This window comes from Scyliorhinus canicula, chromosome 21 (assembly GCF_902713615.1).
Source record: "Scyliorhinus canicula chromosome 21, sScyCan1.1, whole genome shotgun sequence".
Taxonomy (NCBI): domain Eukaryota; kingdom Metazoa; phylum Chordata; class Chondrichthyes; order Carcharhiniformes; family Scyliorhinidae; genus Scyliorhinus; species Scyliorhinus canicula.
Genome location: NC_052166.1, coordinates 62,886,614 through 62,914,247, shown reverse-complemented (window position 1 = coordinate 62,914,247; position 27,634 = coordinate 62,886,614). Strand labels below are relative to the sequence as shown.

Below are 27,634 nucleotides of genomic sequence, written 5' to 3'. Positions count from 1 at the left end.
AATCCACCTAACCTGCACATCTTTGGACTGTGGGAGGAAACCGGAGCACCCGGAGGAAACCCACGCACACACGGGGAGGATGTGCAGACTCCGCACAGACAGTGACCCAAGCCGGAATCGAACCTGGGACCCTGGAGCTGTGAAGCAATTGTGCTATCCACAATGCTACCGTTTCTTCCCACAAGTCCCGAAAGACGTGCTTGTTAGGTGAATCGGACAACCTGAATTCTCCCTCTGTGTACCCGAACAGGTGCCAGAATGCGGCGACTAGGGCTTTTCACAGTAACTTCATTGCAGTGTTAATGTAAGCCTACTTGTGACAATAAAGACTGTTATTATTATTTCCAGCATTTTCTGTTTTGATTTCCGATTTCCAGCGTCCACAGTGAGGGGGAAGGGAGGCGGGGAGGGGAGGGTTTGGAGAATCAATGGTGAAAGGGCAGAGTTTGAACTGGGGAGGAGGAGGAGGGGGGGGGGGGGGAGGTCATAACCATGTCCTCTGACCCCAGTAGCACATCTGCAAGAATAAGTGATTTGATTGGGATTAAGACAAAAAAAAGGGGGGAAGAGGTTAGGGTTCGTGGGAGACAAGCTTTCTGCCTTTGAAGGAATTTCTGCATTAAACTTTATATTCAGTGATTGTGAGGAAAACGACCCACTGCTCTACAGGTATTGTTTTGTAAGTCTTCTTAATTGAATCACCGATCGTGTTCTTGGCTTACTTGATTTTACAGTGTTCTGGTTATGACTTCCTCTGTTTTTATTTGCCTGATGGTTGTTGCTAGTGGCAGTGGGAGGACGGAAATGTGTGCAAGTGGGAAGAGAGGTGGAAGAGTGCCTGTGTGATGTGAGTTTTATAAACTGAGGGGGGGGGAAGCAGCCAGTGGAGAGGCTGCTGGCCACAATACACATTACACTCCCTCCCTTTCAAAAGGTTGGCTGGGCTTTGCCGCCACTTGTGGCGCCCCGCGGGAGCTGCCAGGGAGGAAATAAACTCCTCTCCCTCCCCCTTGCAGCGTCTGCCAGCCCTCTGCAGGACCACAGCCGCAGGAAACCTCAGCCAGCTGACCGCTCCCTCAAGGTGAGTCTTGGGGGCTGCAAAGCACCTCGTTCAACCAGAGCAACTTTGCGCGTTTAAAATCTGCCTCTTTTCAGATGTTTCTTAAAGCGCTCATTATAGAACCAGGAACTATTTTAATGAACAGACCAGCGATTATTTAACCCCCTGACCAGATCTGTTATAACATTTGGGGGAATGGTTGTGTTTTTCGTGAGCTGTCCGCCTCCCCCCCCCAAGTTTGGCATGAACTCTCATTCTTTCCCTTTTTCTCCCTGTCAACTATACGAGTTGTTGACTGTTTAACTTGCCGGGCAGGTCCTGTGTGCAGGACAGGTTCATCCACAGTCCTGTTTCCCGGATAGATGAAGCTATGTATGTGTACAGTAATTCAAAATAAGCCCTTTAGTCAAGGGGAACGAGACGGATGTTTGTATCTGTGGTTCTGGTGTGTTTCAGTCTGCTGCAATATAATTATTATTAAACAGCTGCTGGGGAGAAATGCTGTGAGTCTGTATGAATTTACAGATGTCCTTTTTACTGGGTGAGCTAATAGCTTCCTTAGACTTGAAATTCAGTTAAGGGAATTGTTATGTTTTGTACTCTGGGATAACACAGGCTGCAACTGGATGCAGCTTTAACCAAAAGATACTCCAGACCTTGAAGCGCGATCTTCCTTGCATCAGACGCAACAACGAGGTCTGAAGCTTCGATGTATAGCAGAAACTTTTGCTTGAATGTCCGCCAGTTGGCACTGAGATTGCCGGAGGTCCTGAGCTGGTGAGGAGCCTGAATCTTCCCCATGGTACCGGGATACATTATCTGGTCGCCACGGAACGGACTGAGGTAAACCGCCTAGATTAAGCAGTCTCCTAGTATCATGGTGTGTTATGTACTCTGGGATGACACAGGCTGCAACTGGATGCAACTTTAACCAAAAGATACTCCAGACCTTGAAGTTAGTTCAATCTAATTTATTGAACCGTTAGCACAGTTCTCTATGAGTTCGACTCTCTGCTAACCTAAGTGTGGTTACTCTGTCTGACTGAACCAGACTAGCTCTTAGCCACGTGCTGGAGGTGTGATACTGTACATACACCCCAACTCACTCTGTAGATGTTCATCAGTGGAAAGAGGCGGAGTGTGAGTGCCTTGTGCCTTTTATAGTGAGATACCACCCCTGAGTGTCCTGCCTGCTCATTGGTCATGTCCTGTTCTCTGTATCCATTAGCTGCCTGTCTGTATATCATTATCTGCATGTCTGCATATCATGACAGGAATCAGCATGAGATTGTGGGGTGGCAAGAGGGGAAGAACGTTTTTTTAAAATTCCGTGGTACCAGGTGTTGTTGAAAGTTAACGGTTGTGTGGGTTTTGTTTGTCTTAAAAACTTTAATTGCAGAGCCGTAACTCCCCAGAGAGCTGAGAGTTAGTTGGCTTTGCAACTTGCATCTGCCCCTGTGTTCTCTCAGTCGCCGTCAATAATAGCATTGCTTGAAATCACAGCGTCCCATTATCATTTATTTATTTCCTTCCAATCCACAAATAGCCTGCTCATGAAATCCCTGTTATGGATGGCTCTGCATCTTCCTTTATTAACAATTGCAACATCAAAGGAGCCACTGGCCATAAATATATCTTCAAAGGAGTTCATGTTTAGGTTAAGCTTTCTCTGTCCTCCTCCATTTTATTGGCCGACGGGTTCCAAGTTTAGGGTTTCAAATATTTGACTTTAAAATCTTTTTAGTTTCCACAGCCTGATGGTGATCGCTAATGTAAATTATTCAGTGTTAATTCACTACTACCAAGAGGTAGCAGGTATTATTAATCCATGTGCTGGTTTTAATTCTCAAGGTAACTCTGAGTACTCCATCCAGTATTCAGGTAATATTCCAGCATTCAATATTGGGTCCAGCATTACAGCCTGTGGGATCATCAATCCATGTGGATCTGGTATTAATTTACTAGATCACTTGATAGAAGATACTCCTCCATTTGGTGACTGATAATACCCAATTTCTTTCAGAAAGAAGGAATTGAATTTTTAAAACATCCTTTTTTTGACACATCAAAGCATTTTAGTCAATTTCAGTGCTTTTGAACTGTCAGAATGTGGGAAATTAGCACCAGCTAATTTGGCCGCAGGTCCTCCAAGCAGTGAGTGGTAACCCACAGATAATCAGCAATCGTCTCGTTGAGTTGAGAGAGAAATATTGGCCAAGAAATAATAATAAAAAATAATAATAATCTTTGTTGTCACAAGTAGGCTTCCATTAACACTACAATGAAGTTACTGTGAAAATCCCCTAGTCCCACATTCCGGCGCCTGTTCGGGTACACAGAGGGAGAATTCAAAATGTCCAATTCACCCAACAGCACGTCTTTAGGGACTTGCGGGAGGGAACTGGAGCACCCGGAGGAAACCCACGTAGACACGAGGAGAACGTACAGACGCCGCACAGACAGTGACCCAAGCCAGGCATCGAACCTGGGACCCTGCCGCTGTGGTGCAACAGTGCTAACCAAAACTCACCTGTTCTTCTGCACAATATTTCCATGAGATCTTTTGCATCTCATCCAAAAGACAGCACTTCTGACAGTGCAGCACTCCCCCCGTATCAGAGTGAACTATCAGCCGAGATCAGTGGTGTGCAACCTACAGCCCGGGGGCCACATGCGGCCCATCAGAGTTCTGAGCGCAGACCACGGGATATTTTGTTGACTGTTGCCCACACGCAGGTATTCCACATTGCACTGGTTTGCATCTGCATAGCTTTTTCCTACCGGTCTGATTGAAGTGATCCACATGTAAAGCAAGGGCATGTGAAATGAGGTGTGGGTTGATCGTTCACAACATTGACTGCGTGAGCCGCGCACTCCCTCTGCGTCCAAAGTGTAAATGTTTATTTGTTTTTACCATTTGAAGTTGATGACCATTCCAATATTATATGTCATTAAGCATTTTCTTTAACTCGTTATGAAATATTTGGTGTGTATTAAATGTATTTAATCTTATTCATGGGGTCATAGTCAGTGAACAGGCCCCATTTACAGGTGCAATAGGTGATTAAGAAGGCAAATCGAATTTTGTCCTTCATTGCTAGAGGGATGGAGTTTAAGACAAGGGAGGTTATGTTGCAATTGTATAAGGTGTCAGTGAGGCCACACCTGGAGTATTGTGTTCAGTTTTGGTCTCCTTACTTGAGAAAGGACATACTGGCACTGGAGGGTGTGCAGAGGAGATTCACTAGGTTAATCCCAGAGCTGAAGGGGTTGGATTATGAGGAGAGGCTGAGTAGACTGGGACTGTACTCGTTGGAATTTAGAAGGATGAGGGGGGATCTTATAGAAACATTTAAAACTATGAAGGGAATAGATAGGATAGATGCGGGCAGGTTGTTTCCATTGGCGGGTGAAAGCAGAACTAGGGGACATAGCCTCAAAATAAGGGGAAGTAGATTTAGGACTGAGTTTAGGAGGAACATCTTCACCCAAAGGGTTGTGAATCTATGGAATTCCTTGCCCAGTGAAGCAGTTGAGGCTCCTTCATTAAATGTTTTTAAGGTAAAGATAGATCGTTTTTTGAAGAATAAAGGGATTAAGGGTTATGGTGTTCGGGCCGGAAAGTGGAGCTGAGTCCACAAAAGATCAGCCATGATCTCATTGAATGGCGGAGCAGGCTCGAGGGGCCAGATGGCCTACTCTGCTAGTTCTTATGTTCTTATTACAATCATGCGACCCACTCACTAGCCTAGGTTGCCCTAGATCACTGGCCTAGATTACGTGTTCAAGTTTATGAAGTGGGATTTAAACACAACTGTCTGCACAAGAGGGAAGTGTTCTTTGTCTTTCATATATTTTGGTGTGGGAGCTCTATTTGGATTGCAACTGGGTGAATTTTAAATATCCCTACTGTGTGATGGGTAGTTTGGAAGACTTGTGGATGAGCCTCAAGCTCCACAGCAGTTGCGTTTCTTTCCATAATAAAAACTGGAAATACTGAGACTGGATTACTGAGACTGGATTACATGACACACTTCCCTTACAAGTGATGGCATGCTGCCATCCCTTAAAGGCAGATAACAACAATAACCATCTGAGATCACCGTGTAGCTCTAATACTGACCTTAGCACAGGGCTTAATCGCTGGCTTTGAAAGCAGACCAAGCAGGCCAGCAGCAGGGTTCGATTCCCGTAACAGCCTGAAAAAAAGGCGCCGGAATGTGGCGACTAGGGGCTTTTCACAGTAACTTCATTTGAAGCCTACTCGTGACGATAAGTGATTTTCATTTTCATTTTGTGCATCCCATTTCCTGCACTCCAGTATTGGTGACCAAGCCATGAGCCTTCAGCTCTGGAATTCTCCCCTTTAACCTCTTTGCCTTTCTACCTTTCTCTTGTTCTTTAGAATACTCTGTATGTGATCAAACATGTGGTCACTTGTTCTAATGGATCCCTCTTTTACTCGGTGTTCCTGTGAAAACATTGGGCTGTTTTATGATATTTTAAGGTGTGAGACATTTTGAGGTTGAAAGCATTGCAAGGTGTTGTAGGGCAAAGGATGTTGTCATAATGAAGGACTTTCTCATTGCATGTTTAAGAGTTTATACCTGGGGTTTCAAGCAACTCCCAGAACTAATGCTGCAAGTTTTAAGTTTAAGCACTCAATACTTAATAATCTGTTGAACTGCTCGCAGAAAAATACTTTTCACTGTATCTTGGTACACGTGATAATAACAAAATCCAATCCAATCCAATAGATTGCAGAAAGCTCAATGTAATGGGGAACTGTTGAGCAATGTAGCAATGATGGAAGATGCAGATTTAATTTCCCACTTATTACTTATGAGGAGATCAAGTGCATCCCCATGAGTGCGAACACAATTGTTTCCAGTCTGCTTTGCCTACCTTCTAGTGTCAAACTCAACAGGACCTAATGCGATTTTGAGATGAGCTAGGTTTGTAAAGTGGAGACTGTTATTTCCTAACCCGGCCACTGGTTTAGAATAGGATTCCCTGTATGGATGAAAAACTGGCTGTCTGATCTAGTGAGCTATAATCGATCAGGGTTTTGCAACCCTTGGCCCCTGAGATCTGTCGAGATCAAACTTATGAAGTGCAGATAGGCTCATTTAAATATGTCGGCGCCCTATTTTCCTGAGGCCCAGGAACAAACGCCCGTGCCTGGGAGACCTCGTCAAGGCACCGTTTGGCACTGGTCCACACAAACGTGGACCAGGCATAACGGGGATGGCGGTGGCAGTAGACAGGAAAGTGAAGTTAGAGTCACAATCCGATCTTATAATGATAATCTTTATCAGTGTCACAAGTAGGCTTACATTAACACTGCAATGAGGGCAGCACGGTGGCGCAGTGGTTGGCGTTGCTGCCTCGCGGCGCCGAGGTCCCGGGTTCGGTCCCGGCTCTGGGTCGCTGTCCGTGTGGAGTTTGCGCGTTCTCCCCGTGTCTGCGTGGGTTTCGCCCCCACAACCCAGGGGATGTGCAGGGTGGGTGGATTGGCCACGCTAAAATTGACCCGTAATTGAAAGAAATTAATTAGGTAATCTAAATTTATAAAAAAAAACACTGCAATGAAGTTACTGTGAAAATCCCCGAGTCGCCACATTCCGGCGCCTGTTCGGGTACACAGAGGGAGAATTCAGAATGTCCAATTCACCCAACAAGCACATCTTGGGCAGCACGGTAGCATTATGGATAGCACAATCGCTTCACAGCTCCAGGGTCCCAGGTTCGATTCCGGCTTGGGTCACTGTCTGTGCGGAGTCTGCACATCCTCCCCGTGTGTGCGTGGGTTTCCTCCAGGTGCTCCGGTTACCTCCCACAGTCCAAAGATGTACAGGTTAGGTGGAATGGCCATGATAAATTGTCCTTAGTGTCCAAAATTGCCCTTAGTGTTGGGTGGGGTTACTGGGTTATGGGGATAGGGTGGAGGTGTTAACCTTGGGTAGGGTGCTCTTTCCAGGAGCCGGTGCAGACTCGATGGGCCGAATGGCCTCCTTCTGCACTGTAAATTCTATGAAATCTATTAAATCTTTCGGAACTTGTGGGAGGAAACCAAATGGCCTATTCCTGCACCTATTAATTGTGGTCTTTTAACGATGTTCAAGGAAATGCAGGTTGTAAAAAAAGAACTGAGCTGCTCCGAAGCAACCAGAGACCCACACTGAGTCAGCAAAAACCGTTTAGTTCAGAATGGAATCAGGTAACCCAGGGGTGAGGAGCTTTCCAAAGGCATTGCCAGTAAGGGCAGGACAATACAGAGGGACAGAAAGCAAGTCCCAGAAACTAAAGAAGAAAGTCCCTGAAACCAGTGCATGGGACAGAAGGAGTTCCAGGAAGACTGTGAGGTCAAAGAAACAAACAGGAATCTGGGAATTAAGTTTTCTCTTCAGTAAAGCAAGAAACAAAGCAAGTTAAAGATGGGGCTGGAAGGTGCAGATTTGGGGATGTCGGGTTGCAAGGCAGATATCCGAGGTTATCAAAACATTCGTGACACCTCAATATAAGCCTGTGAGGCAGTGGTGTTCTATTGGCATAGCTGGGTACCTGAGAGATTACCTGGAAGCTTGAAGCTGTTGGTGATCCAGGGCAGAGGTATAACAAAAGAAGAGGCTGAAACCCTGGATGTGGATCCTTGGTGAAGAAATCAGAGAGAAAGCATTGTTGGGAGAAGATTCCAAGGCATGTTCTTCTTCGTGAACTGAGATCGGAAACCCTCGTGTGGGAGTCAGAGTTCCAGTGAGACCAGGTGGCTCACAGTGTGACAAGCATCTGGCGGGGTGAGAAATCTCCAAAAATTGTATTCGGTAGCACCTGTCACTTTGTTTCAGAGTGTGGTGTGTCTGACCACATCTTGCCTACTGGTTTACATGGACTGTGCACTCGCTGAGAACATGAGAATATAAGACAAAGTTTGTAACTTGGGTTACCCTTAAAGATCTGTACATACCTGTGATGGTATAACTGGGATGAAGCAGTGGTGTATAATACTTGATCTTGTGTGATGGAAGCAGATCATCTCACCATCTTCCCTTTCTTTGTTCCATGCTACAGAAAAAGTAGGAAACAGCAACAGCAGCCTCCAGACATTTGCAGCTACAAGCAGGAGCAAACTGCTCTCACAACTAACAAATCTAATTCGTCAACTGCAGTAACCTTCAGCTGTGCAGCTAGAGGCTGGTCACAGTCAAAGGGAGTGGAATTGAATTTTAGCCTTGAAGGCACAGCAAGGCTCTGTCCTGGAAGTATGTGGCAGGACAGATCGGCTGAAGCTGCAGCTTCAAGAACCGCCAATCCTATCCCAACCTGGAATGTTTCAGCCCCCTGACCAAGCCCAGTGCCCTTGAGCTGCAAGCCGGAAAATGGAAGTGGCTACTCACCTCCTCAGTTCCCCTCAGCCGCCATTGCGCCAGCTTCACGTTTTTTAAAAAGGAGTGCTAAACGGCAGCTGTGTGATCTCTTGCTGGGGAGTCGGTTAATTCCTGGGAGGCCGCTGCATTCGACTTCAATCTCGCTCCTGGTTTGAAGTAAATGCAGATTAGGGTTAATGATGTGCTTACCATGTTTGGGGTGAGAACATATGGTGGCCAATGATGAAATGAAGGAAATTAGGTGTGCATGAAAGGCCAGATCTGGAGGGGTGCAGAGATCTCGGAAGCTTGTACGGACACTAGCGCAAGTGACAAGCCAATGGGAGCGTTCATTGTCGGATGAGATGTTTGTCTGAAGCCCCATTTGTTGGCTCAGGATAGTGCACGTTAAAATTCCTTGGTACTAGATTAAGAAAAGCTGAGTGTCTTTGCCAACATTCTTTTCTCAAACAACAACACCAAAAGAATGGATTAATTTTTGCTTATCTTAATTGTTGTCTTTTCCACAGTCACAGTGTTTCCAAGTAATTCATTGTGAAGAACAGTATGCTGTCGGCGAGTTGAACTATCAATGCAACCCGTCCAATTTTCTTTCTTTAAACCATGAACAGGAAATAGATCTGCAGCAGGAATGAGCAAGTTGTAGATTTCATTGGAGCATTCCAGCTATTTAGGATGGAGAATTCAAGTCGGCTTGATGGTGAGTTACTCAAGTGATTGAAGATAATGAAGTTTTCAGTACAACATTAATGCCATGGCCTCTGTATACGATACACTGAAGATAAATAGTGAGGGGTATTATGGTGCAGCTTATGTGTTGCATATGTTATTAAAAGTTTAATACTTTCATCCAGTTTAATATCTCCATCACTAGTGGATTAAAAAGAACCTATGCAAATATATAGTAGTATGAAATACATTAAGTTAAAGGTGACTGAAAGCTTAAATAACAAGGTCTTGAGTTCCATGCTGAATACCCTTCACTGTCGCTGGGGTAACATCCTTGAACTCCCTCCCTAACAGCACAGTGGGTGCACCTACACCTTAAGGACTGCAGCAGTTCAAGAAGGCAACTCAACTCCACCTTCTGAAGGGCAACTAGGGATGGGCAATAAATGCTGGTCTAACCAGCGACGCCCACATCCCGTAAATGGATTTTTAAAAAGCCCAATTCTAATATTGCGTCATACGAGCATGTAGAAAGTGACGGCTTTCTAATGACCATCTGCCCCAAGAGCCTATCCCACACTCATGATGGCTGAACCATGATAGGTGCGAGTACCTGGAAAGGGCAGGGGAGTGGGCCTAGGTAGGCTGCTCTTTCCAAGGGTCGGTGCAGACTCAATGGGCTGGATGGCCTCCTTCTGTAGTTGGGATTCTATAGATAACCTCTAAACATTCCCTCTCTCACTTCTCCATAACCATGTCATTACCTGGGATAGGAGGAAAAACAGGGTTATGAAGAGGGGGAAATACTGGAAAATAGTTCTCCAGCCCTACTTTGTAACCCCAAGCAATCGAAACCAGTTCCTAGGTGTCAGGTGGGTCAAATTGAATCAATAACGGCACTTCTTTCTGATACAATCTCTGCCCCAGGAAAGACCAACCCAGTTCTCTCTTTCAGGTGTAATTTTTGCACTGTTTCTGCTGTCAGAGGTCATCGCCTCGATTCCCAATTCTCATACCATTACTCTCGGTATCACAGATTGATAAATGACTGGAGCCTTAGTTGTTATTTCCTAAAATGTTGCAATATGGTCCTTTATTTTTACTATGTTTATCTGGTTCTGCTCTTGTTACTTTCCAGAAGTGGACTTGGCTTGGGACAACCTTCAAGAGGCCAAATCTGCGGTGAGTGCACTGTCCTCAAAATGTGACATGTTGCATTATTGAAAGAAACAATTATTTCTACTCCTACGTTGGACATGAGAGGGGGGAAATTTTCATTGTCACTTTTCAACCCCACCCAGATGTACTGCCTTCTGAAGAAGCTGCCTCAATTACGTTCCATTGAATATAGATATAGTGGCAGATTCAAGTCCCCTCATTGAGAATTTCCCCTGATTATGGAGGGAATATTAATCTACTTTGCAGAGCACCTCCGGCCCATCAGCAAGCAGGACCCAGACCTTCCTGTCGCTGCCATTTCAACTCACTGTCCTGCTTTCACGTCCACATGTCCGTCCTTGGCCTGCTGCAATGTTCCAGTGAAGCCCAGCGCAAACTAGGGGAACAGCACCTCATCTTCTGATTAGGCACGTTACAGCCGTCCGGACTTAACATTGAGTTCAACAACTTCAGACTGTGAACTCTCTCCTCCGCCTTCACCCCATTTTTATTTCTGTCAATATATTTTCATTTCTTCCATTGATCAGTTTTCTCCCCTCACCATTGTCCCCCACCCCCCTTCCTCCGCCCCACTTGGCCCATCTGTTCCCTGTCCCGAGTTGCCCTTTGACACACTGCTCACCTTTGTTCTGCCATTCGCACACTCTAATCTCTTTATGTGCCACTAGCAGCTCCCTTCTTAACCTGAATCACCCCCATTTACATTCCTTTGTCTTTCTGTCCTCGACATCTTTGTCAGTCTCCACCTATCATTGACCGTCTATCCAGCCCCACCACTCCACACCCTCCCCTCCCACTACAGTATTAATCTGACCCTATTTCCAGTTCTCTCCAGCTTTGACAGAGAGGCATCCAGACTGGAAACATTCGCTCCCTTCCCCCTCCACAGATGCTGTCAGACCTGCTGAGATTGCCCAGCATTTTCTGTGTTTGTTTCAGATTCCAGCGCCCGCGGTAACTTACTTTTACATTAATCTGCCATAACATGTCAAAGATATACCTCCTCCCAACCTTATTAACGAATGGCTTGAGCTGATTAAAATGCTGAACCAAAGCAATTTCTCCCCTGCCTCCACTTAGCAGAAAAGTGGGTCCAATTGGAGAACTTTGTTTTAAGAAGTGTTGGGCTGTGTCTGTGCTGTCTGATTTGATGATCTCACAGACCTTTCCAGATAATATCATTTGAGATTAGAGCAAAAAGTTCTCTCTCTCTCTCTCTCTCCCTCCCTCCCTTTTGTAACTTTGAGGAATGTGTGTATAATAACCCAGGAAACATGGATGTGGTCTTGTGGTGCAGTGAGCAGCAGCTCTGCCTCTGAGCCAAAAGCTTCGGTTTTAAGTCCCACCCCAGCAGTCGATGGCCGAGAAAGGTGCATCCGTAACGCGTGTGAGTCGGTCGAGTGTGTCAATCTGCAAATCCTTCCCAGACGCCAATGGCTGGTGATGAGAGCGCGAGAGAGACTCCTGGTCAGACATGCTTGATGCGGAGTGGCACCCCTCAAGCTATAAGCCCCTGGCGACAGACTAGCGACCTGTTCCAGGAATGACTCGCTATGGAGACAGACGAAAGTGCTTTAGTGCATCAGTGGGTGCGGGAAGAGGATTGCAATTGGAAACATGTGTGTCTTCAAAACGATAACATATTTTCTGAGTGACGTACTTGGCTTTATTGAGCTCCAAGGGTCATTGGAAAACTGTGACATTTCGTTCATAGACTCCCAAGAAGCATGTATAGGGTGGATACGTGAGTTTGAGTGGGGTGATCATTGCTCGGCACAACATCGAGGGCCGAAGGGCCTGTTCTGTGCTGTACTGTTCTAAATTCTAAATTCCACACAAAAGTCGACTAGTTATGTTCAAGGATGTGAGGAATTCTGGGCAAGTGTGGAAATGCCCGAGAAATTCACTGAAGGGATGAAAGCAGTGGGTTCGAGTTGGAGGAGTTACGCCAGGGTCAGCAAAGCCATGGATTTGTCATTGCCTGGAGCACGACACAGTGTCATTTGATTCTGAGAAGACAGGGCAAGTCACCCCTGTGCTGGCTATCTGACACAAGCAACGACTTGTTTTGAAAAAAACAATCTTCCTTGTTTTCAAACCTTTCCATGGCTTCAATCCTTCCTATTTCGACGACCTCTTCGAGCCCGACAATCCTCCCAGATCTCTGCATGCCCCAATTCCGACCTCTTGCACAACATCGAATGAATTGGTCCAACGTTGGCAGCTATGTGTTCAGGTTCCCAAGCCCTAAGCCTTGAGATTCCCCTCACTAAACGTGTCCACGGTTCGTTTGAGACGCTCCTTGAAAACGTACTTTTTTGACACACGTACCTCACCGATTATGTGGCTGTGTCATTTTTTTCCCGAGCTTACTCCTCGTTGCTGGGCTCGAACAGGTTTTGGAACAGGCCGACGAACTGCCCCAAGTATCCAGGAAGCCTTCCTCTGACCCTCGGATGGTGTATTTAATCATCTCCAGATGGAGAAATTCCGAAAGGTCAGCAAGCTAGTCTGCAGCTTTGGGCGGTGCTGCCCATCGCCAGCCGAGCAGGATTCTCCGACGTGCCATTAGGGAAGTGAAAGCAAGGGCGTTAGCCCCCTTCCCCATGTGGAGCTCTGGCTGCTCGAATACCCCGAAGATTGCCACTATTGGGCACGGCTTCACCCTCACCCCCACAACCTTGGACATTGCCTCGGAGAAGGCTGTCCAGAACCCAGCAAGCTTGGGGCAAGCCCAAAACATGTGGATGTGGCTGGCCGGGCCCCTCTGGCATCGTTCACATTTGTCCTCCACCTCCGGGAAGAACCTGCTCATTCGGGTTCTGGTCAGGTGCGCTCTGTGCACCACTTTGAGCTGAATAAGACTTATCCGTCCGCAGGAGGAGGTGGAGTTTGCCCTCAGTGCTCAGTGCTTTGCTCCAGTGTCCCCATCCTACCTTTGTCCCCAGTTCGTCCTCCCATTTTTGTCTGGTCTTGTCCAGTGGAGTCCGGGCTCTGTCCACTAGCCATCCATATATTTTCCCACAGAGGTCCCCTTCTCGCTGCTTGTGCCTATCATGTCCTCTAGTAGTGTTCTTTCTGGGCTCCGGGGTACCCCACCGTCTCTTTGCGGAGGAAGTGTTTTATTTGGAGGTGTCTCAATTCCTGTCCTCTTGCTAGTTTCCTCTTCCTCATCAGTTCGTCCAGCGTCGCCAGTCTGCACCCTACGTAGAAGCCCCCCACCGTCATTGTGCCCCCGTCCCGCTCTATCTTTTGAAGGTGGTATCTAGCTTGGCTAGGAGAAAATCTGTGATTGCCGCAGATGGGGGCCATGGGGGACATTTTGGCTGTCCTTAAGTGTTGTCTCAGCTGGGTCCACATTCTCAGCATGGTCGCTACCACTTGGCTCGTTGTGTACCTTGTTGAGGAGGATGGGAGTGCTGCTATGGCCAGGGCCCGGAGGGTTATTCCTTTACAGGATGCCTCCTCCATTCGTACCCAATCTGTGTTGGGTTCTTGTACCCGTCCCCTCGCTTTTTCTGCCGTTGCTGCCCAGTGGTAGTATTGTAGATTCGATAGAGCCAGGCTCCCTCTGACTTTCCCTCTTTGCAGTGTCGGTTTGGGAATTCCCGGGTTCTTACACCCCCACACAAATGCTATGATTAGACGTTTCCAAATGTTTTTGAAAAAGGCCTTGGGGATGAAGAACGGGATGGATCTAAACAGAAAGAGGTTCATCTTGATCGTCTGCACTCTCCCTGCCAGGGAGAGTGGGAGTGAGCCCCACCTCTGTCGGTCCTTTTTTTCCTTCCTCCACCAGGCTGGTCAGGTTCCACTTGTGGATCTGTGTCCTGTCTCTGGCTATCTGGATCCCCAGGTAACGGAATCTGTTCTGTGCCGTTATAAACTGGAGCCCCTTCAGCTCTGTTCTTCCCCCTTTTGGGTTCACTGGGAATGTCTCGCTTTTGCCCAGGTTAAGTTTGTAGCTCGAGAAAGTTCCAAACTCTTTCAGTATTTGCAGTATTGCCTTCAGTCCCTTCTGTGGCTTCGAGACACAGAGGAGCAGGTCATCTTCATAGAGTGAGACTCTGTGCTCCCTGTCTCCTCTCTGGACTTCCTTCCAGCTTTTTGCGTCCCGCCGGGATATCGCCAGGGGTTCGATCGCTATAGCGAACAAGATTGGGGACAAGGGGCAGCCCTGTCTTGTTCCTCTCTGTAGCTGGAAGTATTCAGAGCTCGTGGTATTAGTTCGGACACTCGCTTTTGGAGCGTTGTACAGGATCCATACTACCTTTTAGCCCTAGTATCATTCTGGTGCATCTATGTTGGAAGTCCTCCTGGGTCAATATAATCCATAGGTGTGGTTCCCAAACTGAACGGAATAATCTAAATCCAGCCCCGACAGGGCTTTCTAAAACCCTTTGCATTCCGACAGCAGCTCTGAAATGCGGAGAACAAGAACCGAGATGGTTTATCTGACCTGTTCATTTTGTAAGGAGTAGGCAAGTATTTTGACTTGTTCCAAGAATTCAGTGCTTTTCTTCAGCCGATGAATTGGTTTTTATGTATTAAAAGTAATCGGGTCAGACGAACCCGGCCTTGCATTCTAAACAAGTCGAAGTGCTAAGCTACGGAAAACAGTGTTACTGTAGCAAACAGTCTGTCAGGTACCCTTAATCTATAATGAAGTGTGTATTGTGTGGAGCAGTGATATAGACGAAGGCTCAGTCTTGTCTAAATTGTACTCCCACAGTGGGTCAAAGCTGCTGTATGGTAATTTGAATATTAACAAGACCGGTCTTGCTCACTACTCGGACTTTGGTTCCTTGGCAGAATTTGCAGCAGTTGCTTGCCAGAACCAATGTGACTCGATCGCTGTACAGTAGATGAATCTCTCCCAGGTTTTTGCTACGTTCTAAGGTTGAGACCACTCCAACTGATTTTTGAATTTATTTTTTGCGTCTTCGTCTTTTGCAACCCCCCCACCCCGCCCCGAACCCCCCAACCTCTCTGTCCTGTCCTCCAGACGTGAGGTACAGCTCCCCCAACAGCATTATCCCGCCTTACTCTTCTTCACTTGCCTTGCCTGCCAGGATTGTTAGTATGGGTGAGCTGTTTGACTGTGGGAGGCACTGCAGTGAAGACCAGTCTGTCATTGCTCCGCTTTCACACAATCTCACTCCCACCCGGTAGCAATTAGACGGGGAAAACCTGGGGCGGGATTCTCCGGAAAGATTTTGAAGTGTGGTAGCGAGCGGGAACGTCCGCCAACCTCCCGGCGCTTGGCCCAGTGAGGCCGGAAACGCTATTCAACGTAAATTGGTCCGTTTAACGAGGCCTCCACGGGCTTCTTTCCGCAAATGAAGGCTCGCTAACCGATTTGCCGCAGTCGACAGCCCCCCGCTAACAAGGTCGAGCAGCTCTTAAGCAGCACTTGCTCAGTCATCCCCAGCCAGCTCGCAACACTGGCGCCCAGACCAGCCCCTAGATTCGGGGATGCAGACGTGGGGAGGGTCCCAGACGCAGTGAAGGCCAGGAACGATATACCCTGTCCCCCCGAGAGTCCCGGAAGGTCAGCCACAGGGCAGCCAGTGCTGCCTGGGTCGAAGTGGCGGCAGCTGTGAGCACCGGGTATGTAACCAGGAGGACTGACCTCCAGTGTTGAAAAAGGTCAGCGACCTACATCGGGCAGCACGAGTGAGTCGACACCAACACCCCTCCCCCCCCCCCCCCCCCCAACCCCCACCTGAGGCCTTTTTGCCCCCAATTGAACATCTGTTTCCCCCAACTCCATGCAACCCTTCCTTCACATCCCCCCCCCCCATCAGTTCCAATGCTGTTGAGGGAGTCAGCAATTCCCTCTCTGTGTCTCCTCAGGAAAAACTCTCCCACAAATCGTCGGGAGAGGGCCCAGACCGGCGGCGGGGTGCCAGACTTAAGAATCCCCCCCCCCTCTCCTGCGAGGAGCGGGCCCTGGAGGTGACGGAGTGGCCGAGGACGGGGGGTCGCCCACGCGGAGGCTGACGGACGCCGCAGATGAGAGGAGACACTGGGATCCACCCGGAGGACCTGTCAGACGTGAATAGTGATCCCCTTACTGACTGGCCCATCCCTCCCACTGACCACATGCCCATTCTCCCACAGGTCCTCCAGCTGGCGGCGCTGGCCCTTCCCGCGTGGCCCCCCCTCCAGCCTCCCAGGAGATCACCTCGGAGGAGAGCTCAGAGGAAGACACGAGCGAGGGATCACCACTCTTCACCACCGCAGATACACTTGGTGGGAAATGTTAGTGGTCAGGCTTCTGGGACATAATCTGGTGAGCACCACACTGCTGCTGATGTACATCAGGTGGAGGCAGTAAACCCCCAGGCAAGACAGCAGTTGGAGATCTGCTGGATCACAAGTCCCGGCTGGGTCCCAGACAGATGCTGAGCCTGTGGAACAGGGTTACCCGGAGCTGATAGAGACGATAGGGAGTGGTCAGGACATTCAGAGGGAGAACTCAGCGACCCTCCAGCAGATCCATAGTCGATTGGAGGAGTCCCAGGTGCTACAGGCAAAGAAGGTGTTGCCGGTAATGCATGGCACCGAGGCCAACACTGCTAGGGTGTGACCCACAGTGGGGAGATTGGTGCAGGATGTCGACACCATTAGTGAAGGTACCAAGGCGTCGCGCAGTCGGTGACGGCTATAGCTGAGGGTCTCGGCAGAATGTCCAACTCGCTGGGGGATGTTACCCAGTACCAGGCTGACCTTGATGAGGTTCTGCGGGACATATCCCGCAGAATGGGCATTGTCGAGGTGCTGCAGAATATGTCCCAGTCACTAAGGAGCATTGCCAAGGGCGCTGACACGATGGTGCGGACCATGGGAAACCGAAGAGCCAGATGATGCAGGGGCAGCCGGGGCTCAAACCAGCCACCCATCCGTCCCAAGGTGAATCCCAGGGCCCTATTGGCACCGGGCAGGAGGAGGGGGTGCTGAGTGCCAACCCGGACCCTTCCCATGGGGTGGTGATGGTGGCCACCAGCTCCCCCGAATTCCACCCCTCTGATGAGGTCGCGCCTCACAGTCAGCCCACGGTACAGGGTGGCACAGCTGGGGCCCTCTGGCCCCAGAGCCCACAGAGGACGCCCGCCAGGGGCATCGAAGGCCACGGGACGAGGTAAGCAGCTGGCCTCCACCTCTTGATGTGCATCCTGGGGACACACCTAGACGTAGCTGCAGAGCTAGGAAGGCAAAGCACATTGAGGATCACTGAGGGCACGGAGGGGGGGGGGAATTGGGGGTGGGTGGGGGGGGGGGGGGGTCGGTTAGGAGGTAATGGGCGGCACCATCTGGAGAATGGGGAATTGTAAAACACAATAAACATGCTTGACGTCAACCATTATGACGCCTCGGTTGCTTTCTCCCACAATGCGGGTTGACCTCTGAACCCTTGGCACATCTTAGTTCATAGAATTTACAGTGCAGAAGGAGGCCATTTGGCCCGTCGAGTTTGCATCTTAGGAAAGAGCACCCCGCCCTACACCCGTAACCCCACCTAACCTTTTTTTTGACACTAAGGGCAATTTATCATGGCCAATCACCTAACCTGCATATCTTTGGACTGTGGGAGGAATTGGAGCACCTGGAGGAAACCCACGCACACACGGGGAGAACATGAAGACGCCGCAGACAGTGACCCAAGCCGGGAATCGAACCTGGGACCCTGGAGCTGTGAAGCAATTGTGCTAATCACTGTGCTACCGTGCTGCCCTAGGCAGCATCTCTCCAGGCATCTCCCCTTCCCTGTAGCACGCACCCACCCTCCGCTTGTGGACATGTCCCCGAAGCTATGCACCGTCCTGTGGGTGTTCACATGTTGGCTGCCGCACGGGTGATGTTGCCTCGCACAGTGGTCAAGCACAGTGTCCATGCATCAAGGTGTGATTGGGATGCGAGTCAATCCCTCCCACATGCTACATGGCCCGCCTACCCATGGGAATCCATTTGGGATGTGTGACTTGCTCACTTAACCACGATTGCCAATGCCCTATTATTGGTAGCCTTCAGCTGCATGGCCAGAGGCCTCAGTGGTCAGTGGGGGTTATGGTGGTCGGTGGGGCAGGCTGCAGGGTTGCCCCTGGAACGGGTACACACGGTCCAGTGGTTGGCATGCTGGTGCAGCGAGCGGTTGCCCCCCAACGCCTTCCCTCCCCCATTCCTATGGCATCCCGCCCCTCTGGAGGGTGTCCCACCCCCCCACCCAGCCAAGGGTCCTCAACCCCTTGCCGAGCACTGGGGTTGGCAAGCCCAGCGCCCCTGGGCTCTTTACCTGTGAGCAAAGATGGCTACTCACCTCCTCGGCTCCCCACAGAAGTCCTTCCGCTAAGTTCACATTTTTCAAAGGAGTACTAATCGCCACTAGTGTGACCACTTGCTGGAGAGGCCGCTGAAGACGGGAGGTTATTGGATATGGAGTGGCTCCCGTTAATTGTATGAAAATAGGGCCTAAGTGGTATAATTGGTTCTTGCCACGCAATGGCAAGATCCCGATTTTGCCTACGGGAGCAGGCCAGTTGCTTCGCAAAGTGTTTGGCGCCGGCGCGGTTCTCGTTTTTGGCCTCTCCCACTATTACCGGCCTGCTCAAGCGAGAGCGCAATGAGGTCGGGAAATCGCGCCCCTGGTTAATTTATTACCCCCCTGGCCTATTGCTCGCCTGACTTCATATCTGTGGCATGTCGGCCAATTCCGTTGCACCCCCAGGAATCTTACTGAGTTACATGGCATGTACAGGACAGAAAATGGCCAATCAGCCCAATTAGTGTATGCCGGCATTTAAATATTCTGCACTCGCCTCTCCCCAATCCTCCTCGTCTAACTCTAAATGCATAACCCTCTATTCCTTTCTCCCTAATGTACATACCTAGCTTATCCTCAAATGCATCTATGCTGCTTGTCTCAAGCACCATTCTTTGGCTGGGGGACAATTTTGTTTGGAGAGGTCATCAAGGGTTAGGGGGCAAAGGTGAGAAAATGGAGATGAGGAACAGCATGAGTACTGGGGCAGACTGGAGGAGCTGAATGTTCCAACAATATACCGCCGGTGATGATGAAGATCTCCCTCCTTAATTCTGTTTTAATGCCTGCCCCCCCCCCAGTACTTTTTGGGTTCTGAGCCGTTGACTGAAGCACCCATTATTGTCTTGTCTTGATCTCCAATCAGAATTACAGTGGAAAAACCACGGAAAAGTGGGATAAGTGGCATTCCTGAACCAAGTTTCCCAATGTTGATGCCACTCGTCATGGTGGATCAGCAGAAGCTCTCCGTCCGCGAGCCTGAGTGAATATGGATCCACCATTATGGTGCAGGTTCCAGAGCTGACTACTGTGGGAATTGAATCTATCTGGAGGCTCTCTAATGCTGCGACACTACCCCTTTTGAACCTGGCGCAGCACATGGCTGTGGCCCAGGGATACCCGGTTTATTTTGTTTAGAGCAGGCAAGACTTCCTTGTTCCTGGCAATCCCACATCAGTCCATACACTCGAGTTGAATTAGTTTGGAACATGCCCTGCCCCACCCCAGCTCCGCTCTACAACCTGGCCTCTGGTTTCACCCCAGAGGGAAGTCTTTACTCAATTGTGTCGGAGTCCTTCTTGTTTATTTCCTTTGTTCCCTTTTATTTTATTATTTTTGGTCCGTGGACCATAATCGGGATGTGCCTTTAAGCAGAAGAGCACGTGCCAGGACAGTGTGTTCCTAGGTTTTGTATTTTGGAGAGGAGAAACCAGACTTGTCGGGGTCAGGTGAACTGGTTTTGGGGGAACCCGGTTCGATTGGCTAACTGGCAACCAGTGGGTTGGCCAGGGGCAGTGTTGTGCCTGACAACAGTCAGCAATTGGTTCCTGCCAGGTGTTTTCTTCAGAGAGAAACTGCCAGAAGCCTCTAGACCCTCGAAGAAAGAGTAGCTGTCCTTTTCCCTCTCTCTGCTGTTGGTTGCTTGCTGTCTCCGTCAATCTTCAGTGACGATCATTGCAAGTAGAAGGAGAAGAACCCAACTGAAGACCGAACCTTGAGAAAGGAACTAACGGGAAGACACCCACCTGAAGCAAAGATCCTTATCCTTTTATTTTATTACATTTTCTTAACCTCTCAACCACCCTTTTCCCTCTGTGTTGTTTGTGTGAGTGTGTGTGTGTGTGTGTGTGTTGGGGGTGAGTTAGAAAGGGGGGGGGGGGGGGGGGGTGGGAATCAGTTAGTTGTTTTTTGCCGATTTAATTATAATTATTGTTAATAGCAAAAAAGTTACTTGTGTTTAAATTTTATAATTTAACTGACTGTGGTCAATTTAACTCATCCAAAACCACAGGCATTAATATAAAATCCAATTTCACCTATGTTGTGACTCTGGTCAAGTGGGGTTGCGATTGACCGTGCGCTAGCCTCGGGTGTCGTAACAATGGCAACATTGCAATTCTTGCTCTCCAATCGCTCTGTGGCCTTGCCCTTCCCTACAACCTTCTGAGAGGCTGTGCCTTACTAGTTTTAATCACGCTGCATTGGCGGCCATACCTTCAGCTGCCTAGCCCTTAAATCCTGGTGCTCCCTTCCTATCTCCTCTCCTTCCTTCTACCCACTTTAAGATGCTCTTTAACACCTACCTCCTTTTATAAGCAGGGGGATTGAGTTTCGGAACCACAAGGTCATGCTGCAGCTGTACATAACTCTGGTGCGGCCGCACCTGGAGTACTGCGTGTAGTTCTGGTCACCACATTATAGGAAGGATGTGGAAGCTTTGGAAAGGGTTCAGAGGAGATTTACTAGGATGTTGCCTGGTATGGAGGGAAGGTCTTACGAGGAAAGGCTCAGGGAATTGAGGTTGTTTTCATTAGAGAGGAGAAGGCTGAGAGGTGACTTAATAGAGACATATAAGATAGTCAGAGGGTTAGATAGGGTGGACAGTGAGAGTCTTTTTCCTCTGATGGTGATGACCAACACGAGGGGACATAGCTTTAAATTGAGGGGTGATAGATATAGGACAGATGTCAGAGGCAGTTTCTTTACTCAGAGAGTAGTAGGGGTGTGGAACGCCCTGCCTGCAACAGTAGTAGACTCGCCAACTTTAAGGGCATTTAAGTGGTCACTGGATAGACATATGGATGAAAATGGAATAGTGTAGGTCAGATAGGCTTCAGATGGTTTCACAGGTCGGCGCAACATCGAGGGCCGAAGGGCCCGTACTGCGCTGTAGTGTTCTATGTTCTATGTTCTATAGCTCCTTGTTTCGTCAAAGCATAATGTCAAATTCTGTTGATCAATGCTGCTGTGAAGTGCTTTAGAATGTTGTACTCCGTTAAGGTGCAATTTAAATCAAGTTGCTCCTCATGTAATAATAATAATAATCTCTATTATTGTCGCCAGTAGCTTACATTAACACTGCAATGTAGTTACTGTGAAAATCCCCTAGTCCCACATTCCGGCGCCTGTTCGGGTACACAGAGGGAGAATTCAGAATGTCCAATTCACCTAACAAGCACGTCTTTCGGGACTTGTGGGAGGAAACCGGAGCAGCCTGTGGGGGAAACACACGCAGACACGGGGAGAACGTGCAGACACCGCACATGCAGTGACCCAAGCCGGGAATCGTACCTGGGACCCTGGCGCAGTGAGGAAGCAGTGCTAACCACTGTGCGACGTGCTGCCCATGTGCAAGCGTTTCTGAAATTCCATCTCATCCCATGGGAACTTTCTCATGGTGATGGTTCTTGGATTATTTACTATCACTCTGCATCTGCCCCAATGGGTCAGCATGGGCTGGCTGGGCCTGATGGCCTTTTGCCATGACATATATTCTTATGTGACCTGTGCTGGAGTTCATCATTTCAGAAAAAACCTCATCCTGGGTTCCGACCTGAATCTTCAGCTTTTTGCTACCTCTTGTTCTGTGCTTGGCCAAGTATTTGCAGCATTTTTCGAAGGGCTTTTCTTTTCTGTCTCTGGGTGTTCTTCTCTTTCACCGTCTTTGTGTTGTATTAATTATCTGTAGCTCTATCTGTCAGCTGGTGAGCTCTGTCCCCAGCTGGAGGTGTTGACTTAGCTTTACAAAGCAATGAAAACTGAAATACAAACAGTCACTTAAACCAGGCCTCACTGGATTGAATAGATCGTGTTCGAGTCACAATATCATCTTCCTTTGTGTGCAGTAGTTGTCCACTAATTCAGCGTTTTCTTTGTGAATGGTTCTGATCAACCGATTGAATGTGTCAAATGGTCTGAATTTTAGTTGTCAATGTGCCCCCAAACATCTCATTATATCTGCAATCGAGCAACAAATTTTCCAGCTGTATGCACTTCCTTTTGACATCGCTTGACTTTGTGTTCATGTTTCTCTTAATTATTTTCGGCCAATTTTCCATTTGAATTCCCAACTTTTCTGAAGTCCGCATTTCTAATGCTGGGTTGGAATTGCACCCTCATTCCAGTGGAGAGGAGAAGGGACAACAGGAATTATTATCGACAACTTCCTGTATTACAGCGGTGGTGACACTTCAGTTGAAAAAGTTCTGATTCGATTGTAAGGCACTTTGAGACGCCGCGATATAAATGCAAGTCGGTCTTTCTTGTTTTCATCTCTTTTCTATCACTACAACCCCTGCCTCCCCCCCAACTGGCAGGAGGGTGCAAATACAATAGGCGGGATCCTCCGGTCTCCGACGCCGAAATCGTGTTCGGCGATCGGCTGGAGAATCCCCGTTGGTGCCGAAATCGGGGGCTTTTGCAATGCTCCGCCCCTTCCAAAGTGGCAAACTTGCAGAGTACACCGCATGCCGTATGGACGGCCTCAGGACGTTACCCGAGGCCCCCCCCCCCACCCGATGCTCCCCCCACCCCCCATGGGCCAAGTTCACGACGGCATTGGGCGCGTGTGCTATTTTCTTTCCCGAAAACCCGGTGTGGCCAGCGGATTAGGTTCAGTGCCGCCACGGTCGGCGAAGGGGGGGTGCAGACGGGCATGGGGGGGGGGCTTTGGTGGGGGCTGGGGGCACTGATGGGGGGGGGGTGCGGGACTGGCGATCCTCGCCAAAAGCGGGCACTATTTTGCAGGCCGGGGTCTGTGCACGGCCGGCGCCGTGTTGCATGGTGCGGCCCCTGCAGGCCGCCGCCGTGCACATCCACAGCCACGGACCCGCTAGTTCTCCAGCTGTATCCACAGCTACAGCCGGGGGCTCTCCGCTGCGTGCCTGCTAGCCCCCACCAGACGGAGAATCGGCGGAGGTTTTGCGCAGTTTTTACGGGCAGAAAACGCCACTTTTCCCATGCCGGCATCAGCACATAGTCTCCCAGATGGAGAATCCAGCCCAATGTTCATGCAGTTTTCTAGACCGAGGGACTGGAATAGACAACGGCAAACACAGCCCTGCCGACTCTTCAAAATCCTCCTTACTAACAACTCGGGTTCATGCCAAAATTGGGAGAGCTGTCTGACAGACTAGTCAAGCAACAGCCTGACGTAATGATACACATAGAATCATACCTCACAGACAACATCCCAGACACCATCCTCACCATCCCTGGGTATGTCTTGTTCCACCGGTAGGACAGACCCAGCAGAGGTGGCCGCAGAGTGATATACAGTCGGGGGAGTGTTGCCCTGGGAGTCCTCAACATCGACTCTGGACCCCATGAAGTTTCATGGCTTCAGGTCAAACATGGACAAGGAAACCTCCTGCTGATTACCACGTACTGACCATTGTCAGCTGATGAATCAGTACTCCTCCATGTTGAACATCACTTGGAGGAAGCACTGAGGGTGGCTACAACACAGGACTACTTGCATGCGAAACAACATAAGCAACAAGTGATAGAGCTAAGCGACCCCACAACCAATGGATCAGATCTAGGTTCTGGCATCCTGCTACATCCAGTCATGAATGGTGGTGAACAATTAAACAACTCACTGGAGCAGGAGGCCCCACAAATATCCTCATCTTCAATGATGGAGGAGCCCGGCACATCTGTTCAAGAGACAAGGCTGCAGCATTTGCAATAATCTTCAGCCAAAAGTGTCGAGTGGATGATCTATCTCGGTCTCCTCCAGAGGTCCCCAGCATCACAGATGCCAGTCTTCAGCCAATTCAATTCATGCCATGTGATATCAAGAAAAGGCTGAAAGCACCAGATACTGCAAAGACACTGCAAAGGTCCTGACAATATTCTGGCAATAGTATTGAAGACTTGAGCTCCAGAATTTGCCGCACCCCTAGCTCAGCTGTTTCAGTACAGCTACAACATTGGCATCTAACCGGCAATGTGAAAGATTGCCCAGGTATGTTGTTTACTCAAAGAACAGGACAAATGCAACCCAACCAATTACCGCCCTATCAGTCATTCTCAATCATCAATAAAGTGATAGAAGGAACCATCTCAACGCTGCTATCAAGTGGCACTTCTTTAGCAATAACCTGCTCATGGACGCTCAGTTTGGGATCCACCCAGGGTCACTCAGCTCCTGACCTCATTACAGCCTTGGTTCAAACATGGACAAAAGAGTTGAATGCCAGAGGTGAGGTGGGAGTCATTGCTCATGACATCAAGGCAGCATTTGACCAAGTATGGCATCAAGGATCCCTAGCTAAACTGGAGTCAATGGGAATCGGAGGGAAATCTCTTCCACTAGTTGAAGTTATACCTGGCACAAAGGAATATGATTGTGGTGGTTGGAGGTCAATCATTTCAGTCCTGGGACATCGGTGCAGAAGTTCCTCAGGGTAGTGTCCAAGGCGGAACCATATTCAGTTGCTTCATCAATGACCTTCCTTCCAACATAAGGTCAGATGTGAGATGGATGAGGACTGTCAGAGGATACAGGAGGATGTAGATCGGTTGGAGACTTGGGCGGAGAGATGGCAGATGGAGCTTAATCCGGACAAATGTGAGGTAATGCATTTTGGAAGGTGTGGTACAGGTGGGAAATATACAGTAAATGGCAGAACCCTTAAGAGTATTGACAGGCAGAGGTATCTGGGTGTACTAATCCACAGGTCACTGAAAGTTGCAATGCAGGTGGAGAAGGCAGTCAAGAAGGCATACAGCATGCTTGCCTTCATCGGCCGGGGCTTTGAGTATAACAATTGGCAAATCATGCTGCAGCTGTGTAGAACCTTAGGACACACTTGGAATATTGTGTTCAGTTCTGGCGGCCACACTACCAGAAGGTTGTGGAGCCTTTGGAGAGGGTACAGACGAGGTTTACAAGGTGTTGCCGAGTATGAAGGGCATTGGCTATGAGGAGAGGTTGGATAAACTCGGTTTGTTCTTACTGGAACGACAGAGGTTGAAGGGCGACCTGATAGAAGTCTACAAGATTATAAGGGGCATGGACAGAGTGGATAGTCAGTAGCTTTTTTCCAGGGTGGAATAGTCACTTAAGGGGCAAAGTTTAAAGGAGATGTTGGAGGAGGTGGTGGAAGCAGGTGCGATAGTGATGTTCAAGGGGCGACTTGACAAATACATGAATAGGATAGGAATAGAGGGGTGCGGGCCCCGGAAGTGTAGAAGGTTTTAGGTTAGACGAACAGCATGGTCGGTGCAGGCTTGGGAGGGTCGAAGGGCCTGTTCCTGTGCTGTACTTTTCTTTGTTCTTTGTGCAATCATCAGTGAACAAAATACAATGTCCAGTCCCATTTGCAACTTCTCAGATACTGAAGCAGTCCATGCGCAAATGCAGCAAGTTCTGGATGATATCCAGGCTTGGGTTGACAAGTGGCAAGTAATATTCGTGCCACAGAAGTGGCCAGGCAATGACCATCTCCAATAAGACAAAATCAAGCCATTGCCCCTTGATATTCAATGGCATTTCCATCACTGAATTCCCCACTATCAACCTGGGTGTTACCATTGACCAGAAACTGAACTGGATTAGCCATATAAAGACTGTGCTACAAGAGCAGGTCAGAGGCTGGGAATCCTGCAGCAGGTAACCCACCTCCTGACTCCCTATAACTTGTTCACCATCTACAAGGCACAAGTCAGGAGTGTAATGGAATACTTCGCACTTGCCTGAGTGCGTGCAGCTCTAACAGCACTCAAGCAGCTCGACAACATCCAGGACAAAGCAGCCAGTTTGATTGCAAGAATATTCACTCCTTCCACCACCGACGCACAGTGGCAGCCGTGTGTACCATCTACAAGAAGCCCTGCAGTTGCTCACCAAGGTTCCTTAGGCAGTACCTTCCAAACCCATGAGCGCTACCATCTAGAAGGACAAGGGCAGCAGATACCTGGGAACACCACCACCTGGAGGTTCCCCACCAAGTGGGCAGCAGGGTAGCATGGTAGTTAGCATAAATGCTTCACAGCTCCAGGGTCCCAGGTTCGATTCCCGGCTGGGTCACTGTCTGTGTGGAGTCTGCACGTCCTCCCCCTGTGTGCGTGGGTTTCCTCCGGGTGCTCCGGTTTCCTCCCACAGTCCAAAGATGTGCGGGTTAGGTGGATTGGCCATGCTAAATTGCCCGTAGTGTCCTAATAAAAGTAAGGTTAAGGAGGGGGGGGGTTGTTGGGTTACGGGTATAGGGTGGATACATGAGTTTGAGTAGGGTGATCATGGCTCGGCACAACATTGAGGGCCGAAGGGCCTGTTCTGTGCTGTACTGTTCTATGTTCTATGTTCTAAGTTGCTCACTATCCTGACTCGGAAATATATCGTTGTTCCTTCACTGTCGCTGGGTGAAAATCCTGGAACGCTCTCCCTCATCGCACAGTGGGTGTACCTACACCACATGAACTGCAGCGGTTCAAGAAGGCAGCTCACCACCATCTTCTCAAGGGTATTTGGAATGGGTAATAAATGTTGGCCTATCCAGTAGAGCCCACGTCCTGTAAAAATGAATTTTTAAAAGCTTAGAAATTCAGTTCAAACAGACGTGTATGGCACTTTTCATAACCACAGTACTTTTGAAGTGTAGTCACTGTTGTAGCTTTTGAAATATGGTGATCAATTTTCACACAGATAGGTTCCAAAAACTGAAATGTGACAATTGGCCAGATAATTCGTTTTTTTTATGTTGTTGATTGTGGGATAAATATTGGCGAGAACGACACGAGCAGATGAGTTATTCCATTTGAAGTAGTGCCATAGGGTCTTTCATGCCCACTTGAGTGGCAAGGCAGGACCTTTATTAATGTCTCCTCCAAAACATACCCTTCTGACAGTGGCTTCTCTTAGGACTACGCTCAGAGTATGATTTAGTCTTGAGTTTTGGGCTCAAGTCCCTGGAGTGGGATTTGAACCCACAAGATTCTGACTCTAAGGTGAAAATACTACCAACTGAGCCACAGCTGATATACAGAGAAAACAGCAAGGAATATATGACT

General features: G+C 48.8%; 1 protein-coding gene across 4 annotated transcripts in view; it reads left to right on the top strand.

The window, feature by feature from the left end:
• The first annotated feature begins 934 nt into the window (after positions 1-934).
• The window catches only part of LOC119955771, a 168,717-nt gene continuing 142,017 nt past the window's right edge, over positions 935-27,634 (top strand). For all 4 annotated transcript variants that reach the window (XM_038782303.1, XM_038782306.1, XM_038782305.1 and 1 more), the window contains exons 1-3: positions 935-1,081; positions 9,060-9,148; positions 10,256-10,299. In XM_038782303.1, the coding sequence (XP_038638231.1) occupies positions 9,124-9,148; positions 10,256-10,299 (69 nt within the window). In that variant the 5' untranslated portion in view covers positions 935-1,081; positions 9,060-9,123. The remainder of the gene's footprint in view (positions 1,082-9,059; positions 9,149-10,255; positions 10,300-27,634) is intronic.